Here is a 16,041-nt window from a genome sequence, read left to right on the forward strand (position 1 = left end):
GAGTGGATATGACAATTAAAGTTGTTCCTACTCGAATTTGAACCACTGTAATATTATAAGTCGGGCTGCAAGATATCTCCAGGCATAAGATGCATGATTGCCATTTAACAACTTTTCATCAGATTCAAATATATAAGAAAACAAATAGGCTTGAAGAAAATTTGAGAAATTACCACTTACCGTGGTGGATTCGCATTAAATGGGGTCTCTTCCTGGAGATCTTTTCTTTTCCTCTCTGGTGGCTTGAGAAAGACAGTCAAGACGGTCCAGGTATCAAACTGCTACTTGACTCGGGCAAAGGAAGTCAGGGTACCCAACCATCATGTCCAAAACATATAGAGAAAGGAATCTGCCGTCAAGCCTTCCCGGGATAAAATTCTAGGAACTGATACTTTTCCATACGAGCCCAAATAAGCCATTGGGAGCTGTAACATCAAGAAATGAACCACTCTGAACCAGTCCACAGCTGCACAAATCATATATTACATTTTCTGATTTTCATTACAACTCAAATCCAGATTCTGTAGTAAGATAACAATGCTGGCATATGGAGTTCAGAACAGTTCAGTACATAATCAAATAACTTACCCAAATGTGACATATGCCTCAACCAACTCCTCATTAGTATCTCCCGTTGCTAAGCACAGAACATCCTCCTCACCAAAATCCCAGAAGCAGAAGTTTGAGCAGAGACATAAGCGACCATGTAAGGGCGATCACTGAATGTTCCAGGGCAGCGATTATGGTGTTCACACAAGAGGTTGTTGCAGTTGGCTCTTTTGCTTGTTGTTGACCCTTTAGGACTGTAAACAATCTCAAACTCCTGCAACAATAGTTATCCATTACTGGAATCAATAATACATCATAATGCCTTCAAGATAAAAAGGAAATGCCACTCCCATATGATCAAAAGAGTCATTGGACTAGTGCTCATATTGAATCTTGAAAGATTAACAAAACGAAATGCTATTCCCCAACAACCAAGGTCGTTTAAGGGGATTAACATTTAAACGTTCAATTAATTGGTTAGCATTTCCATCAGGGGAAACATCTCATCCATTGTAATTAACTCATAAGTCGTGCATATCAAGTGAACAAGAAACCCATCACTCCCAATTAAATAAAAAAATTCAAAAAGTATTGAGAATAGAACATAGAGAAGCATAAGCAGTACCCCGAGTAGGCTCGCATCTACTACAATCACATTGTACCCAAAACAGATCACTTCCCAGTATCAAGCGCCACCATGAATTTCATCCCTGGCGTTCCCAATTCGACTGTCGCATAGTGCAAACTGTACAAAAAGAAACGAAACACCGATTGAAGAAACCAAAACAAACACAAATTCAATTTAGTTGATAGTAAACACAAAAAAACCTACAATCCCAGCGAGCTAATCCGAAAATTCGAGTTCCCGTCAGAGAAAGCAAGGGGCAACTCCAGATAGGAAAGCTTACGACCGCGCAAACGCAGGAGTCGATCGCGGTGTTCCAAGATGGCATAGTACTCGAAGCTTCGCTTCTTAACGGGCCAGACAAAGAATTTCCCGGTGGAGAGAGACCAGTTCTCGATGGGCTCTGCTCAATTGAAGGTTACGCGCGAGCGATTGAGAGAGAGTCAGTTAGGTGGGGCACACATATGCATTAGAGGAAGTTTGGAAAGAGCGGGTTTTTAGTTTTTACAAAGCTTTCTGACCATTTTCGACTCGCGCCAAAAAGTTGTGGGACGCTTCGATGGGCACCACGTTGATGACCTTTTCTGATCCAACGGATGAGGATTGGTCAAAAATTACTAACTCAAAACATGGGCCTACAGATTCTTCTTAAGCCCGTTCTTAAGTAAAAACAAAGGCCCAATGCACCAATTAAGACCCAAGTCCATGGATGATTTTTTATAATTCCCAAGAAATTACATAAGTTATCTGTTCAACATAGGGATAAAAAGAGGATATAATTCATTTCACATACATCATTGTATTTACAAAAAATTAGAGAACGAAATCATACAAGTTTACCCTTTATACATCCGATATGAGTCTAAATTTGAACTGTCAAGCCTGCGTATGATAGAGTAAATTGAGACAACGTATTGCTCTTAGTTGACTTGAGAATTAAACTGAGTACCCACCAATCATTAAAAAAGCACTTCACACCAATCAAAAAAAATCACAAGCAAAAAAAAAAATCCCTTAAACCGCTAATAAATTGTTAAACAAGAAATCTCATTTTGTTAGGATGGTGGTGCTTGTTCCTTTCCCCAGCTTACACCATTCTTCTCTGATCAATCAGGCGAGGCAGAAGTCTCTGTTTCGAGATTTGAAGACCAACTATATGGCTTTGGCCCTCTAATCAATTATGTTAGAATGGACCAATTTTTTTAGTTTCTGTCAAAAGAAATATTTACAACACTTGGCTAATAATGTTTCTGGTATACCCTGTAACTTTAACTAGAAGAATGCCAATTCATACATAAAATACTCTCATGGAAAGGAGGAAAAACAATTGGCAAAAAGAAATGGAGAAACAATGATCAAAAAATGGCGAAACAATAATGGAAAAATAAGCAAATGGGTTCAACTGCAGTGGACCATTTCCAGCGTTCGATGGTATACTTGATACCTGAGGATTGTTTCTCCCTCCCGCTGTAGCTTGCGGATCGAGTGCTGTGGCTGGGGAAACTGCGGTAGAGCCTGTTGGGCTGATCGGTAGAGTGTTGGAGTTTGGAATATCGTAACCTACAAAGACAGTTAGACAGATCTCATCACTACACACTAAAGGATCAGGGGGTGAGAGAAGGTATCAACCATAAAATTTCAGTAAAATGGCTGCATTATACTCACAGTCAGAAGCCCTCCAACCCAATACCATCTTCTCGCGATCAAAAACTATCCGATAACCAGTCATGAAGTTTTCTGGAACAAGAATACAAATTTTACATGGCGATAAACAATTTCTCGAAGTAAACAAGAAAAACATAAATAGAGAGAGGTATTATCCAATTGTGAGAGCCATCAACCATTTTGAACATCTAAATTCATGTATCTTCTGATTATATATAAAAAAATTTCACGCCTCTTTTCTTTTTCTGTTTTTGACGTATAATTTCACGATCGGTCCATGCCTCTAAATTACACGAGGCTGATTCTTAGAAACACTTTTAAGACTGCAATGTTTGTTTGCTAGGGGAACTGATATAAGTCGTTAGACACCTTTCTTGAACTCAAATTGCTGTTTAACTTTTAGTCAAGAATTTTCCACCACTTATCCGAAGTTCAGAGTTCAGAATTGTCCGATATACAGGCACAGGCAACACGCATAATCACGCAGATCACCCTAAGAGGAATCCTCATGAAAGTATAAATAAAACTAATTAACTCTAACAATATCAAAGTTTATAAATTAATGTTCCAAAAACAAGCAATAGTATATGTTAGTGGATACTTGCCTCCAATGATATTCACATCTCCACTTCTGACAAGTCCTAGGCAAAATATTGTTTGATTCTGCAGATTGCAAGAATCAAGTTTAAGGAAACTTAAAGAGACAGCAGCAAGATATTGCAAACCAAGAGGTGTGGGCTGTGTGGCCTTACCTGATTAGATATAAACACTAATGGATCGGTGACAAAAAACTGCTGCCCCCCTTTCATTGTCAGATTTAAATTGGGAATGTCTATAGTTGATTGGTTTGGACTGCATGTGAAGTGTAATCTTTATGAGTTTTTTAAAGGATTGAAAATAAGACTTACCAATTTGTATAGAAATTACCTTATGTCATAACAGTATTCAAAAGGGATATCGGGATCAGAAGAATGCCGCTTTTCTTTTATGAAAGAATCAAACTGCAAACATGCAACAACTTGTTTTTATTTTGACAAGAAATATACTATACAACTAGCAAATAACTCATCAGCAAAAAAGACTCACACTCTCGGATATATGTGTATAAGCTGGATCATTCAGGTATGTGAATGAGGTACCGGAGTCAAAAATTGCACTGAAATCGAGATCAGTAACAGTTCCATTCATGTTTATTTGAGTGATGCTGACATTGTATGTTGGACTGTTGAAACATTTCCAAATGCAAAAACAGTTAATACAACCAGTATAGGATTTCACTATTTACTCAAGAAATAACTTTACTTACTGCCGTCGTCCAAGAATATTGAAAGATGTTTCTCCTTGATCCGAGGTTCCTTTATCTCCAAATCTGATTCTCCCAATCCCGGGTCCAAAGCACATGGAGAAAGAATTTGAAACAATCCCTTGCTCTGCTAAAATGCTTGGAACCGATATATTACTCATACCAAGTCCGAATAGGCCATTTGGAGCTGCACCCTCCAAAAAAGAACCTGTTTGCTGCTGCCCACAACTGCAACAGAAAAGCATACGTTACAAAGTTCTGAAAAGCAATAAAATTTGCTAAGCTTATGTTGCAGCCAAGATTAATGTAGCAGGTTTCTCTAATCAAAAATAATAAAGACGTTACTGACCCTAACGTGATCTGTGTGTCAACAACTTGAAATTGACTATCATCTGGGGTCAAGTGCAATACATCCTCTACCAAAACCCCAGTCGTTGAAGTGTTGTTAGAAAGATACTGCACTTTATAAGGACAAGTGTCACGAGCAGATGAGCATTGTTTCTGCAATGCACATAAGGAACTGCTGCAATTAACCTCTGCACTTGTCGATGATTCACTCGGACTGTAGATGTTAAAGTCAATTTGCTGTTTTATAAAAACACCAGGAACTTGTCAAAGGTAAAGTAGAGATAATCATAACAGCAACGAACAGTTCCACAGCTTGGCACTGGGAAGAATTAAGCACATTTTCACGAGATTTAACTTGAGATTGTGTTAGCAGAGAAAAGCTTAGAATGATACAATAATGTCCAAATTGCGGGGCATATCAAAGTTTCTATATGTCACTCATATAAAGAGAAACACCACAAAGTCACAGAATAAACTTACAAAGCAAGTGACTGAAGAAAAACTTCTCACTTTAAAAATTAACATTACCTGTCCATGAACACAACTGGTACAGTCACATGGTAACCAGAAAAGGTCACTGCCCGTGTCCAGTGCTACAAGGAACCATTTTCTCGGAGTTCCGACTGTTATATTGGCATAATAGAGACTGAAATACAATCAGCAGATAAACCATAGTCAACAGAACAATCACCAGAGAAGGAAAAGAGGAACAAAAGCACAGTAAAAGGTATGCCGAAACCTTAACCCCCTGTTTGGTCATGCAAAAATAGAGGGAAGAAAATGAAGCAAATTTTATCATTAATACCAAAACTATTCATTCATTAAAATTATGGTGGGAAAGGCCAATATAACTAACAGGTTATTTTACAGGGCAAGCAAACGAATCTAACTCCTCTTGTTTTCCTAATCTAAGGGATTTCTCTTTTTCGCTAATTTCCTCCACTTTCTTGGCTACCAAACAGGAAATAAATCCAAAAGCACCAGTGCACCACTATGCAACTCTTCAACGCTTGCCCAAACCTCTAATATTACCAAAAGAAAATTACGCTCATAAGGACAAAACAATTAAAGTTAGAGTAGCTTAAGAGATGGAGAGCCGTACAATCCCAAAGAGCTAAGCCTGTAAGTGTCATTGCCATTGAAGAAAGTGAGGGCCGTCTGATCGTCCGACCCCGCTAGGAGTCGGCCACGCATCACTCGGTCTAGGTGGGCCATAGTCGAGTAGTATTCCACGGAGCCCTTCTCCGGTAGCTCATCCACGGACAGAATCCCCTTGACGGGATCGGAGAAGCGGTGATGAACATCGAAACCGAATGTACCGAACCCATCACAGCTCTGCCAGGCCCAAGCCAACATCAACGCCCATATTAAAGCCCAAGTCCCTGTCCAAGCCACCATCGCTCAGGAAGAAGAAGAAGAAGAAAAAAAAGGAAAACAAGTAACGAACTTTCCACAGAGAGAAGCTTTTGGGTATTCAGAAAAATTGAAGATTTCGTTTGTGTGAGAGAGAAGGGACGAGTTTTTGGGTAATTCAGAGAAATGGAAGTGTTGAAAAGAGAAACGACTTTGTAGTGGCAGCGGATAGCGTTCCCACCTGATAGGAGGGAGGGTGGGGCACCCAGAAACCAAACCAAACCCGAACAAGAGAGAGAGAGAGACTGAATGAAAAACTAGTAAGAAGCGAAGAAGATGGTCTTCGAAAGGAGAGTTGTTCCCACCTGATCGGAGGGACAGTAACTCAGTAAGGGCCGTGAAGGGAAGCAGCAGCAGCTTACGCCTCTCACTATCTCTGTCTCGAGAAGCTTTTGATGAAGAAAATAAACACCGCCAGTTTTGGGTGCCAAAGTTACGAAGTCCGACGGTGCGGGCCCCATGTCTTTATGAAATACAATCGCGTAATCATCAATCACGCAAGAGTGAGCCTATTTCACATGATCTTGGACTTCTCCAAGCGATTTCGGTCTTTTGCGAATGGATTTGTCTTTCTTCTCTCTCTTATCAATTTGCCGTGAAAATGTTATGATAAGGTAATTTAGTATTTACATGAGAAGTGGGGGCATATGTGAAAGTTCAGACAGAGAAACGACGGTGGAAATGACAAAAAATAAAAACTAGAAACACGGGGAATACAGTGAGAATACGAGGAAGAGAGGTAGTTGGTAGTTGTTGGGAAGGGGTAAAAGACCTGTTGACATGCAAGTCAATTATTGGCTGGGCTACTACCACTATCACAAAACCCTCCACCTGTCCTAAAAACGTGTCACACATCAAGTGCTTTACAGTTTACACCACTAGTTGGACACATGAATGATGTCTATCTTAACTTAACTGGATTTGTCAAACAAACAGCCAACCATTGAAAATAAAATCAAACGCGCCACGAAACGACTTCGATAGCCCCGAGATTGCCGGCTTCAGACAAACTTTCCGGTCTTAAATTTTACGACCACCCACCCACAAAGAAAATAACATGATGTGTCTGCTTTTTCTTAGAATTGCTCTCTAAGTCAAAAAGTAAACCATGAAATCTGAGAGAGTTTCAGCAGAAACAGCTTACCATTGATGTACAGGGACGCCCTATTTCACCTTGTGTGTGGATTCATCAAGTCCAAGTCCAAGTCCAATGTTTAATCATCACCCAGTTCAGTTGTGCTCCATTTTTGGTCATCAGACTTTACTTGAAGCCATGGACCACTCAAGTCTGTTCTTCGGAGTTTGAAGAAGATTACTACTAAATGTCTGTCGCTCAATATGTGCTGACTACCAATCACCACCATAAGGAGGAAAGGAAAGGGGTGTGTATATATACCAGGAATATCTGCTACGTTTCCTCTTCATCTGGAACTCACACCTTCCATCCTGAGTTTCACTATATTGTGTACGGTTCACTATACTATACACGACCTGATAATAAAAAATTCAAAATGTCAAAAGTACTACGGGGCACCTGCATCAGCTGTGGAAAAAAAGCATATGATCATACAACTACTAGAGCAATAGAGATAATGCGAAGGTGAAACTGAAGACTGACAGGAAAGATGTATGGATATGGTAAGACGGTAAGGCAACTGAACTCTGTGAAATATTCCTGGTCTCTTCCATCTGATTGAATTTGAAGTAGGGTAATTACCTAATCCGGCGGCAACAGCAGAAGGTAGAATGGAGCTGTAACGTTAAATTGGGAAAGTATTATATTCATCAATGTCATAACTTGCAAAAGCGGAAGAAAATTATGTAATTTAATGAAACGGTAAATTACAGAAGATTGGAGAGAATTCATATGTATCATAAAGAAGCACTCACAATCAAACTTCTTCCAACCCAAAACAAGTTTTTCTCGATCAAACACAACACAGTAGCCAGTCATAAAGTTTTATGTGCAAAAATCAATCAATTGGCACGTAAGTAAGCAAATTAAAAGGACAAAAATATCTTAATGCAAAGGTTCAATAGATAGCATGCATCAAAATTTTATGCTGGCAATTAAGAATGCCATTTAAAAATGTTTTATATGGTCAGTTTGGTTTCATGTACAGGACCTCCCGGAAGTTGCTGAAAGAGCACCATGTTGACCAAACTAATATGAAATGCAATAGGTAAAACTTACGCCCGACAACATTCAGTTCTGCACTCTTGACAACAGCCGAGCAATAAAGAAGTTCAGTCTACATTTAGATAATTGGAAGAATGTCAATCATTAATTTAAAGATTTGTCTTGATACAAAAATTAAAGGGGATGAAATGAGGACCACTGGAGTGGAGATGACAATTATAGGAACATGGACAGCAAAGTGGTTTCCTCCTTTCATAGTTTAACTCCGGATAGGTATCAAACTAGTATTTGCATCGGGACTGCCCATCAAGAGAAAATGATTATAGTTCTTAAGGATTTTAATTCAAAAGGAAGAAGAAGAGGAAGACAATTTGATACTATAACCTCATATTATAACAATATTCAAAAGGTATGCTCGAATCAGGTGCACCACGCCTATCTCGGCTCTGTGAATGGAACAGCAAAAAAGAAAATCTAAATCTTTGATTGGATAAAAACTGAGATGACTTGTAAACTTAATTTTTACTCATTTTGAGCACTCACATTCTCAACAAGGCTTGTATAAGTTGGGTCCACCAGGTATGCAAAAGAGGTCCCAGACTCAAAAGGGGCTGTCAAATTCATATCAATCAAAGTTGTTCCCACTTGAATTTGATCCAACTAATATTATAAGTCGGGTTGCAAGATATCTCCAGGCATAAGATGCATGATTGCCATTTAAGAACCTTTCATAATTTCATCAGATTCAAATATATAAGAGAACAATAAGCTTCAAGAAAAATTGAGAAATTACCATTTACTGTGGTGGATTCGGCATTAAATGGGGTCTCTTCCTGGTCAGAACTGCCCTTGTCTCCAAAATTGATTCTTCTGATTCCATCATGTCCAAAAGACATAGGTAAAGAATCTGCCATCAAGTCTTCCCTGGATAAAATACTAGGAACTGATATCTTTTCTTTACCAAGCGCAAACAAGCCATTGGGAGCCCCAATGTCAAGAAATGAACCACTCTGAACCTGTTCACCGCTGCACAAATCATATTACATTTTAATTACAACCCAAATTCAGATTCTGTAGTAAGATAACAATGCTTGTATATGGAGTACAAAACGGTTCAGTACATAATCAAATAACTTACCCAAATGTGACATATGTGATATGCCTCAACCAACTCCTCATTAGTATCTCCTGTAGCTAAGCACAGAACATCCTCCACCAAAATCCCAGAAGTAGAAGTTTGAGCAGAGACATAAGAGACCACGTAAGGGCAATCACTGAATGTTCCAGGGCAGCGAGTATGGTGTTCACACAAGAGGTTGTTGAAGGTGACCCTTTTGCCTGTTGATGACCCTTTAAGACTGTAAACACTTGGCTCAAACTCCTGCGACAATAGTTATCCATTACTGGAATCAATAAGTACATCATAATGCTTTTAAGACCAAAAGGAAATGCCACTCCCATATGAATATATGATCAAAAGAGTCATTGGACTAGTGCTCATATTAAAACTAGAAAGATAAACAAAACGAAATGCTATTCCCCGACAACCAATGTCGTTTTAGGGGATTCAATTAAGTGGTTGCATTTCCATCTAGGGAAACATTTCATTCATTGAAATTAACTCATAAGTCATGCATATCAAGTGAACAAGAAATCCATAACAGTAACACTCCAATTTTTTTAAAAAAAAATTTAAAAAGTAATGGGAATAGAACATAAAGAAACATAAGCGGTACCCTGAGTAGGCGCCTCTACTACAATCACATGGCGTCACCATGAATTTCATCCCTGGCATCTCCAATTCGACTGTCACATACTGCAAACTGTGCAAAAAGAAACGAAACACCGACCAAAACAAATACAAATTCAATTTACTTGATAGTAAACACAAAAGAAACTTACAATCCCAGCGAGCTAATCAGAAAAGTCGAGTTCCCGTCATAGAAATCAAGGGGCGACTCCAAATCGGAAAGCTTACTACAGCGCACAGGGCCGGCCCTGAGCACGGCCCGGCCTGGACGACCGCCGGGGGCCCTCAATCTGGGGCCCAATATATATATTTTTTATATATATATAAATGTATACTGAAACAAAGTCCAATTACACAACATTCTGTTGCTCAGATTCGATCCTAGGGTTTCATTCTCTTCACTACCGCAAAGAGCATTAGGGTAGCCATGGCTCTCATCTCAGTTCTCAAGTAAGTCTTTTCTATTATTTCTTGTGTCATATTTTATGTTTTTTATGTATAAAGGCCTCCAAATAATTTTTTGCTCAGGGCTGGCCTTGACGGCGCAAACGCAGAAGTCGATCGCCCTGTGCCAAGATGGCATAATACTCGAAGCCTCCCTTCTTGACGGGCCACCGGAAGAATTTTCCGGTGGAGAGAGACCAGTTCTTGATGGGCTCCGCCCAATTGAAGGTTAAACCCTAGATCTTGACGTGATGGAGAGAGAGTTAGTTAGTGGGGCCCACAGAAGCTTTGGAGGAAGTTTGGAAAGAGCGGGAAGCTTTCTGACCATTTTCGAATCGCTCCAAAAAATTGTGACACGCTTCGATGGGCACCACGTTGATTACCTTTTCTGATCCAACGGATGAGGATTGGTCATAAATTACTATATGGCCAGCCTGGCCCAGCTCAAAATATGGGCCTACAGCTTTTTCTTAAGTCCGTCCTTAAGTATAAACTAAGGCCCAATGCATCAATTAAGACCCAAGTCCATGGATTATTTTTAATGATTCCCAATAAATTACATATGTTATCTGCTAACTTCAACATAGAAAAAAAAAAATACTTATAATTCATTTCACCTCACCTCATTGTATTTAAAAACAAAAACTTTTTTTAATAATCGAGAACGACTTCAACAAGTCTACCCTTTGGATATTAACTCGAGCTGTCACATCCGCGTGCACAGAAGTTTGACGATAAAGTAAGTTGCGTTGTCACAATATATTACTTTCAATGGAAATTAAACAATCAACCATTTAAAAAAACCACTTTACAATTTACACTAATCAATTACAAGCCAAAAAAAAATCCCTCAAACTGCTAGCAATTCTTATACAAGAAATCTCATTCTGTGAGGATGGTGATGCTTGTTCCTTTCCCTAGCTTACACCATTATGTTCTGTGGAAAGACTCTGATCAAACAGGAGAGGCAGAAGAGGTGAAGCCAAGTTTATCAGAAAGGTTGGTTCTTTTAAATGGTGAAAGTTCCATTTGATGAATGAAGTGCACATCATGAACCAATGGATTATCTGTTCTTCCTGGAGGAGACCCTGAGTAACAACGAGGAGAGCATCCAGTGCATGTAGCTTCCCTTCCATGATCATTTCTCTGCATTTTCCACAATTTTTTTATAATTTAACTAATAATCTTCCAAGAAAAAAAGAGATGAAAATTTTCAATAGACTGACCTTTTCTGCAATTATGTTTAGAATCCCATTTCTTCCATTTATATCTTCTTGGCTGGTTTTGAGAAAATTAAGAACCAATGAGTTGCATCAATAAGAACACCATATAGTAAACAGAAGGGAAAAGGGAAGAAAAAGCAAGCAGACCTGTGTTTGCTGCATCTGAGGGGCTTGAGGAATTCAGGAATGGGAGATCCGAGGCGGCGAGGTTTGGGGCAGAGAGGCTGGTGGTGACCATTAACTTCAAACCCAAGCTTAGTTTTCTCTAAATCTGAATCAGCAAGATTGCTTTGCACTGGTAAATGGTGCATTCTTCTCTCTTCTTCCTTCCTCCCCAAGTTCACAAATCACAAGTAGCTTAAAAAATTCAAAACTCCTTCCCTATTTATCCAACACCCAGATGGATAATCTATAAAACATAAAAATTTTATAAAAAATAAAGGAATTTTTGGTTTAAAGATATGCCACAAAAGTATTAGAGAGAGAAGAGGAAGTAAGGAATTAATCAGCAGTGAAGCCACATTGCACTCTAGATCTTCTTGTTGTTCAAGTGAAGGGCAGAGAGAATTTGCTTGGCCAAGAGTGGATATAGGATGGGTCTTGACTAGTTGGCTTAATCCCCATGTTTGCCTACACTTCAGTTGGTCCAAGTAATAAACGTTTCCCCTTATTTCTCAATCATGCCTTCATTTGCCACATTTTCAACGTTTTCTCACGTTTATAACTTGATCGGTTCATCTTGTATTTGAAGAACAAACATGAGGCTTCTCATGCCTTGTCTGCTTGAAAGATTCACATTTACAGCATGAAACAGAGCATGAGTAACTGGCTTTTATCAACCACAGTCACGCACCGAGGCACATCCAATCTCACCAAGAATGATCACAATTTGCTCTGGGGATGAGGATGGGGAAGGCAATGAAAGACTCTAGGATCGTGCCGACTACAAATTTGAAAGATAGCACAGTAACGAAAATTCATGGTACAGGTTAACAAGCAGGACGGACTAGAATTTTATACACATCTTATAACTACAAACGAACCGAAAATTTTCGGTTCGAATAACACCAGAGATGATCTCACAAGCTACAAATCAACCAACTAGATAAATGTGTGACTACTTGAATTACAAATGATAAGTATCCCAGTCAAATTTGGGTTGTGAGAAAACCTCATAATCAATTGGTCCATCAACAATGTTGTCAACAGTTTGCATGCCTTCCAAAAGACCAGGTGGGAAACTATCATTATCAGAAGGCAAGAGTTTGTAAATTACTAACAATCCGAGGGTGAGAATGGCCTGCAGCTTAGCGGAGTCTCCTTGGACCGAAAAGAACAAAAGCATCGAAATGAGAAATAAGTCAATGCAGAACCGCATGATACACAACACAGTGTCCATCAACCTCCCATCATTGCCAGCAGGAAAACCCCGGACTCTATACACAAACAGAAAGTTGTACTTATCAACCATATACCTATACCCAAAATAAACTGCACCGACAGGGACCACAAGTGGAGCAAATGAAGAATATATCAAGGTTAAGGCGAATATAGTCAAATTGAACGCATAATATTGTGCAAAATCAAATGTCTGCTTGGGAATAGGTGAGGTTCTGCTGATTGGATAAACAGAAAGATCTTGTCCCTGTGACTCGATTCCATTAAATCTGGGAGAGTCAAACAAAACATCATGAATCAGGGGTCTCCGAAGATTATTTCCGTTCTGATGTTCTAATGGGTACTCTTCACTTTGTTCTGGTACCAGTTGGAGCATGTCATTCTTTCGAAACTTCTGAATCCTCCTTTTTATCCAAGGGATCGGAGCCAACAGATCAAAAGATATCCCCAAGAAAGAGCTTGTGATTAAAAATGCAATAGATGAAAGGCATGACCTCGACAAAAATGATGCACTCATGTATCGCTCAATCCTCTTACAATCTTCCCCATCCAAATAGCATCTGCCCGTGCTTAGAATTGCATTTTCTAAAGAAGACTCAACCACAGCCCTCAAAAGAATGAGATTGACAAGAAAGAAGCAAACCATCTTAAGAAGAGCGGCTCTTTGCTCCCCAGACACTGTGAGATGCCGTTCAAACTTGGAGAGGTAAGAAAGAGCTGATGGGACTATTATGTACATACTCACAAATATGATAACATTGGGCAAGAACTGAAAAACCAATGATGCAAGCCAGCTAGAGCTTTGCACCCAGGCTAACCAAGACTGAGCGTTATCCATAGCTTCAGCATTAACAATCCGTCCAGCACTCGACAAAGCACTGATCACCGAAAGGGGAGAACTGAAAAACAGAAGCAGCAACAATAAGCAAGTGTTGACAAACACTCTCCGGAGTCTCAATGATAGATTTGTTGATCCCAGATGGTTCCAGTACGTATCTGTCGCCAATGGAGCACGCTCAACTTTCCAATGGTTCCTTCGTAATCGCAGCTCCACCAATGAAAAAAACCGTCCAATCCGCCTCTTCTTTTCATTTCGGAAATCTTGAACTGCCTTGTTAGCTGTGTACACGTCCTTGAACATCACAAATGCCACTCCAGCACCAGGAGCAGTGCCCTCCTTATAAGCTGCCAATTCAGTTTCCAATTCTGCCCTCAATTCTTGTAATCTTCCTAACTTTTCTTCATCTGTATAACCCAACCTATACATTACTTTCCCCCACAAAAGTTTCACCTTCCTCCACAAGTAAACCACACGACTCCGTAATCCCTCCAGTTCATTCTCTTCATTTTCATCAGGTAAGAGGCGAGAGTCAATTCGAGCTACTAACCAAGTTATCTCATCTCTAACCCTCACCAATTCTGTGGCCAAATCATCCAATGCACACAAGTTCATGGGCAATATAACCTTATAAACTTTCCCAGGATACTTATGCTGAAAATACTCTTGCAAAACAGTCCTATCGGCCCCTAGGCTCATTGGAATCCCCTGCACCATTATTGTAAAAATAGCGGTAGAATTCGCGTTTGGGTCACTTAAATTCCCATTCCCATCTCTGAACCTAGTTATCCTTAACCTCTCTTCAATAGCAGACACACCAAAATGCACCAAAATAACAACAACGACAACAAACAAGAAATGTATCCAAAGTAGAGGCGAACCTTTCTCAATGTGGGTTATAGTAGTTTTAGAGAACTGATCGGACATTAATACGTGCCCAGCATAGAGATTCAAAGGAAGCATGACAAGCAACGTCAAGATTGCGATGGAGCCAAGGACAGCAAAGCTGCCACCTTCGATGATTAGGAACTGCGCAGCATCGGCGCCGCAGTGGCGGGCTATCTCGCGGCCTGTAGCGTGCCAGACGGCAAGGAGCTTGGAGGCAAGGGCACTTGGTCCTGGGATTTGGCGATGGTCGCTTCGCAGCTTCACGAAGACAAAGATGAACACGCAGAAGAATAGGCCTATCGCCGATATATTGAGAAGATACTGAATGTTCCCGTACCAAGCGTCTGGAAAATCTTCGTCACCGTCCCCGGAGGAAGGTGGAGGAGAGAGGGCAGCGTTCATGGCGGGAATTGGGGATGTGAGGAAAGGTAATCGAGGTGGGTCCATTGAATTCGAAAATTAGGGTTTATAGAACCAAAAATTTCGCGATTTCCTTCATTAATTGCACCGCAAAGTCCCAATTTGGAGATAGATTAAGAAAATAAGCTAAGGGCTAGCAACAATGGGAGACAGAGAAGGAAAGTGGTACGTACAGGGTCTCCGGAGGAGGACGAGGTACCGACGGAGTTCCGGGCTGTTCTGTGTTGGAGCTTGAAAGTTGGACGTACTTGTGAAATTTCTTAGATACTTTTAAAATGTTTGCGTTTGGGCCCTTGCCTCCAGTGACTTTCTCAGATTGGGCCCACGGCCCCCACCTCAACAAGCCCAATCACAAGGCCCATGCTTGATCCACAACTCCACTGGATTGCCGGGCTGCCGGCGAAGATGTAAAGACTGATTTGTTTCTTGGGCCTAACTTCGTCTGGCCCATATCAACTTTGATGCGTCCCATTTGACGTTGAAACACAATTGTTAATTAACAAGGGAATTGTATCACATACCATATTAAGGTCCCGTTTGGTTTCAATGCATTGCAATTTTAATAGGAATTATATTATACGTAATCATATACCATATACCAAGTTTTGATAGGTATTGTGATTATAAATTTTGTAATATATATCAAGCATTGGCAATGTGATCACTAAAAATTTAAAAAATAAATATTATCATGTAATATGAATACAATTATCATTACAATACAAAAATAAGCAATCGGATCTTAATACGCGTATGAAGATTCAATGACACTTACTCAAAAAGGAACCTCATACTCGTTTTGGCTTTTTTTGTTTCAACATCGTACCTAATATGAATCATTGATTGCCGACTATATATATAGTTTGACTACTCCCTTTTTTCTCCCTCTCTCTTCTTGGGTACAAATGGCTAAGAATTTTCGGATTTATTTTCTTGGAAAATTTCGTTTGGATTTGTTTGGTACTAAAGAATCGCCTATTGAATTGATTGGTGACTAACCATAACTATAGCATACATATTTATGGTCTATAGCCAAT

The 16,041-nt window shown here is 39.8% G+C and overlaps 4 protein-coding genes across 4 annotated transcripts; all 4 read right to left on the reverse strand.

Annotated features, from left to right (window-relative positions):
* Positions 1–12: 12 nt before the first annotated feature.
* On the reverse strand, positions 13–10,431 carry LOC120000662 (aspartyl protease family protein 1-like). Its single transcript, XM_038848810.1, has 4 exons — positions 9,780–10,431; positions 9,182–9,424; positions 8,837–9,069; positions 13–65 (listed from the first exon to the last, which is right to left on the reverse strand). Exons 2-4 carry the CDS (start codon positions 9,220–9,222, stop codon positions 28–30), a joined length of 312 nt encoding a protein of 103 aa, XP_038704738.1. The 5' UTR covers positions 9,223–9,424; positions 9,780–10,431; the 3' UTR covers positions 13–27.
* LOC120000068 (aspartyl protease family protein 1-like) lies at positions 2,409–6,546 on the reverse strand. Its single transcript, XM_038847969.1, has 10 exons — positions 5,593–6,546; positions 5,019–5,136; positions 4,492–4,727; positions 4,146–4,370; positions 3,926–4,061; positions 3,767–3,840; positions 3,592–3,691; positions 3,445–3,502; positions 2,840–2,911; positions 2,409–2,734 (listed from the first exon to the last, which is right to left on the reverse strand). The coding sequence occupies exons 1-10, from the start codon at positions 5,886–5,888 to the stop codon at positions 2,463–2,465; spliced, it is 1,587 nt and encodes a 528-aa protein (XP_038703897.1). The 5' UTR covers positions 5,889–6,546; the 3' UTR covers positions 2,409–2,462.
* A 595-nt stretch (positions 10,432–11,026) lies between the features above and the next one.
* Positions 11,027–12,292, reverse strand: LOC120000502. The gene is made up of 3 exons (XM_038848637.1): positions 11,608–12,292; positions 11,464–11,515; positions 11,027–11,383 (listed from the first exon to the last, which is right to left on the reverse strand). The coding sequence occupies exons 1-3, from the start codon at positions 11,769–11,771 to the stop codon at positions 11,192–11,194; spliced, it is 408 nt and encodes a 135-aa protein (XP_038704565.1). The 5' UTR covers positions 11,772–12,292; the 3' UTR covers positions 11,027–11,191.
* Positions 12,293–12,449: 157 nt separating this feature from the next.
* LOC119999985 (CSC1-like protein At4g35870) lies at positions 12,450–15,251 on the reverse strand. Its single transcript, XM_038847872.1, has one exon. It carries the CDS (start codon positions 15,029–15,031, stop codon positions 12,587–12,589), a length of 2,445 nt encoding a protein of 814 aa, XP_038703800.1. The 5' UTR covers positions 15,032–15,251; the 3' UTR covers positions 12,450–12,586.
* Positions 15,252–16,041: the final 790 nt, after the last annotated feature.

Source organism: Tripterygium wilfordii, chromosome 1 (assembly GCF_013401445.1).
Source record: "Tripterygium wilfordii isolate XIE 37 chromosome 1, ASM1340144v1, whole genome shotgun sequence".
NCBI classification, from domain to species: Eukaryota; Viridiplantae; Streptophyta; class Magnoliopsida; order Celastrales; family Celastraceae; genus Tripterygium; species Tripterygium wilfordii.

Coding starts and splice junctions, on each gene's coding strand:
- LOC120000068 (XM_038847969.1), bottom strand. CDS start 5,888: ATGGTGGCTTGGACAGGGACTTGGGCTTTAATATGGGCGTTGATGTTG. Junction 4,062..4,145: donor AATATTCTTGGACGACGGCA/GTAAGTAAAGTT, acceptor ATGTTTCAACAG/TCCAACATACAATGTCAGCA. Junction 3,841..3,925: donor ATACACATATATCCGAGAGT/GTGAGTCTTTTT, acceptor GCATGTTTGCAG/TTTGATTCTTTCATAAAAGA.
- LOC120000662 (XM_038848810.1), bottom strand. CDS start 9,222: ATGAGGAGTTGGTTGAGGCATATCACATATGTCACATTTGG. Junction 9,070..9,181: donor ATCACATATGTCACATTTGG/GTAAGTTATTTG, acceptor TGATTTGTGCAG/CGGTGAACAGGTTCAGAGTG. Junction 66..8,836: donor CGAATCCACCACAGTAAATG/GTAATTTCTCAA, acceptor GATATCTTGCAG/CCCGACTTATAATATTACAG.
- LOC120000502 (XM_038848637.1), bottom strand. CDS start 11,771: ATGCACCATTTACCAGTGCAAAGCAATCTTGCTGATTCAGATTTAGAG. Junction 11,516..11,607: donor CTCAGATGCAGCAAACACAG/GTCTGCTTGCTT, acceptor TCTCAAAACCAG/CCAAGAAGATATAAATGGAA. Junction 11,384..11,463: donor TAAACATAATTGCAGAAAAG/GTCAGTCTATTG, acceptor TGGAAAATGCAG/AGAAATGATCATGGAAGGGA.
- LOC119999985 (XM_038847872.1), bottom strand. CDS start 15,031: ATGGACCCACCTCGATTACCTTTCCTCACATCCCCAATTCCCGCCATG.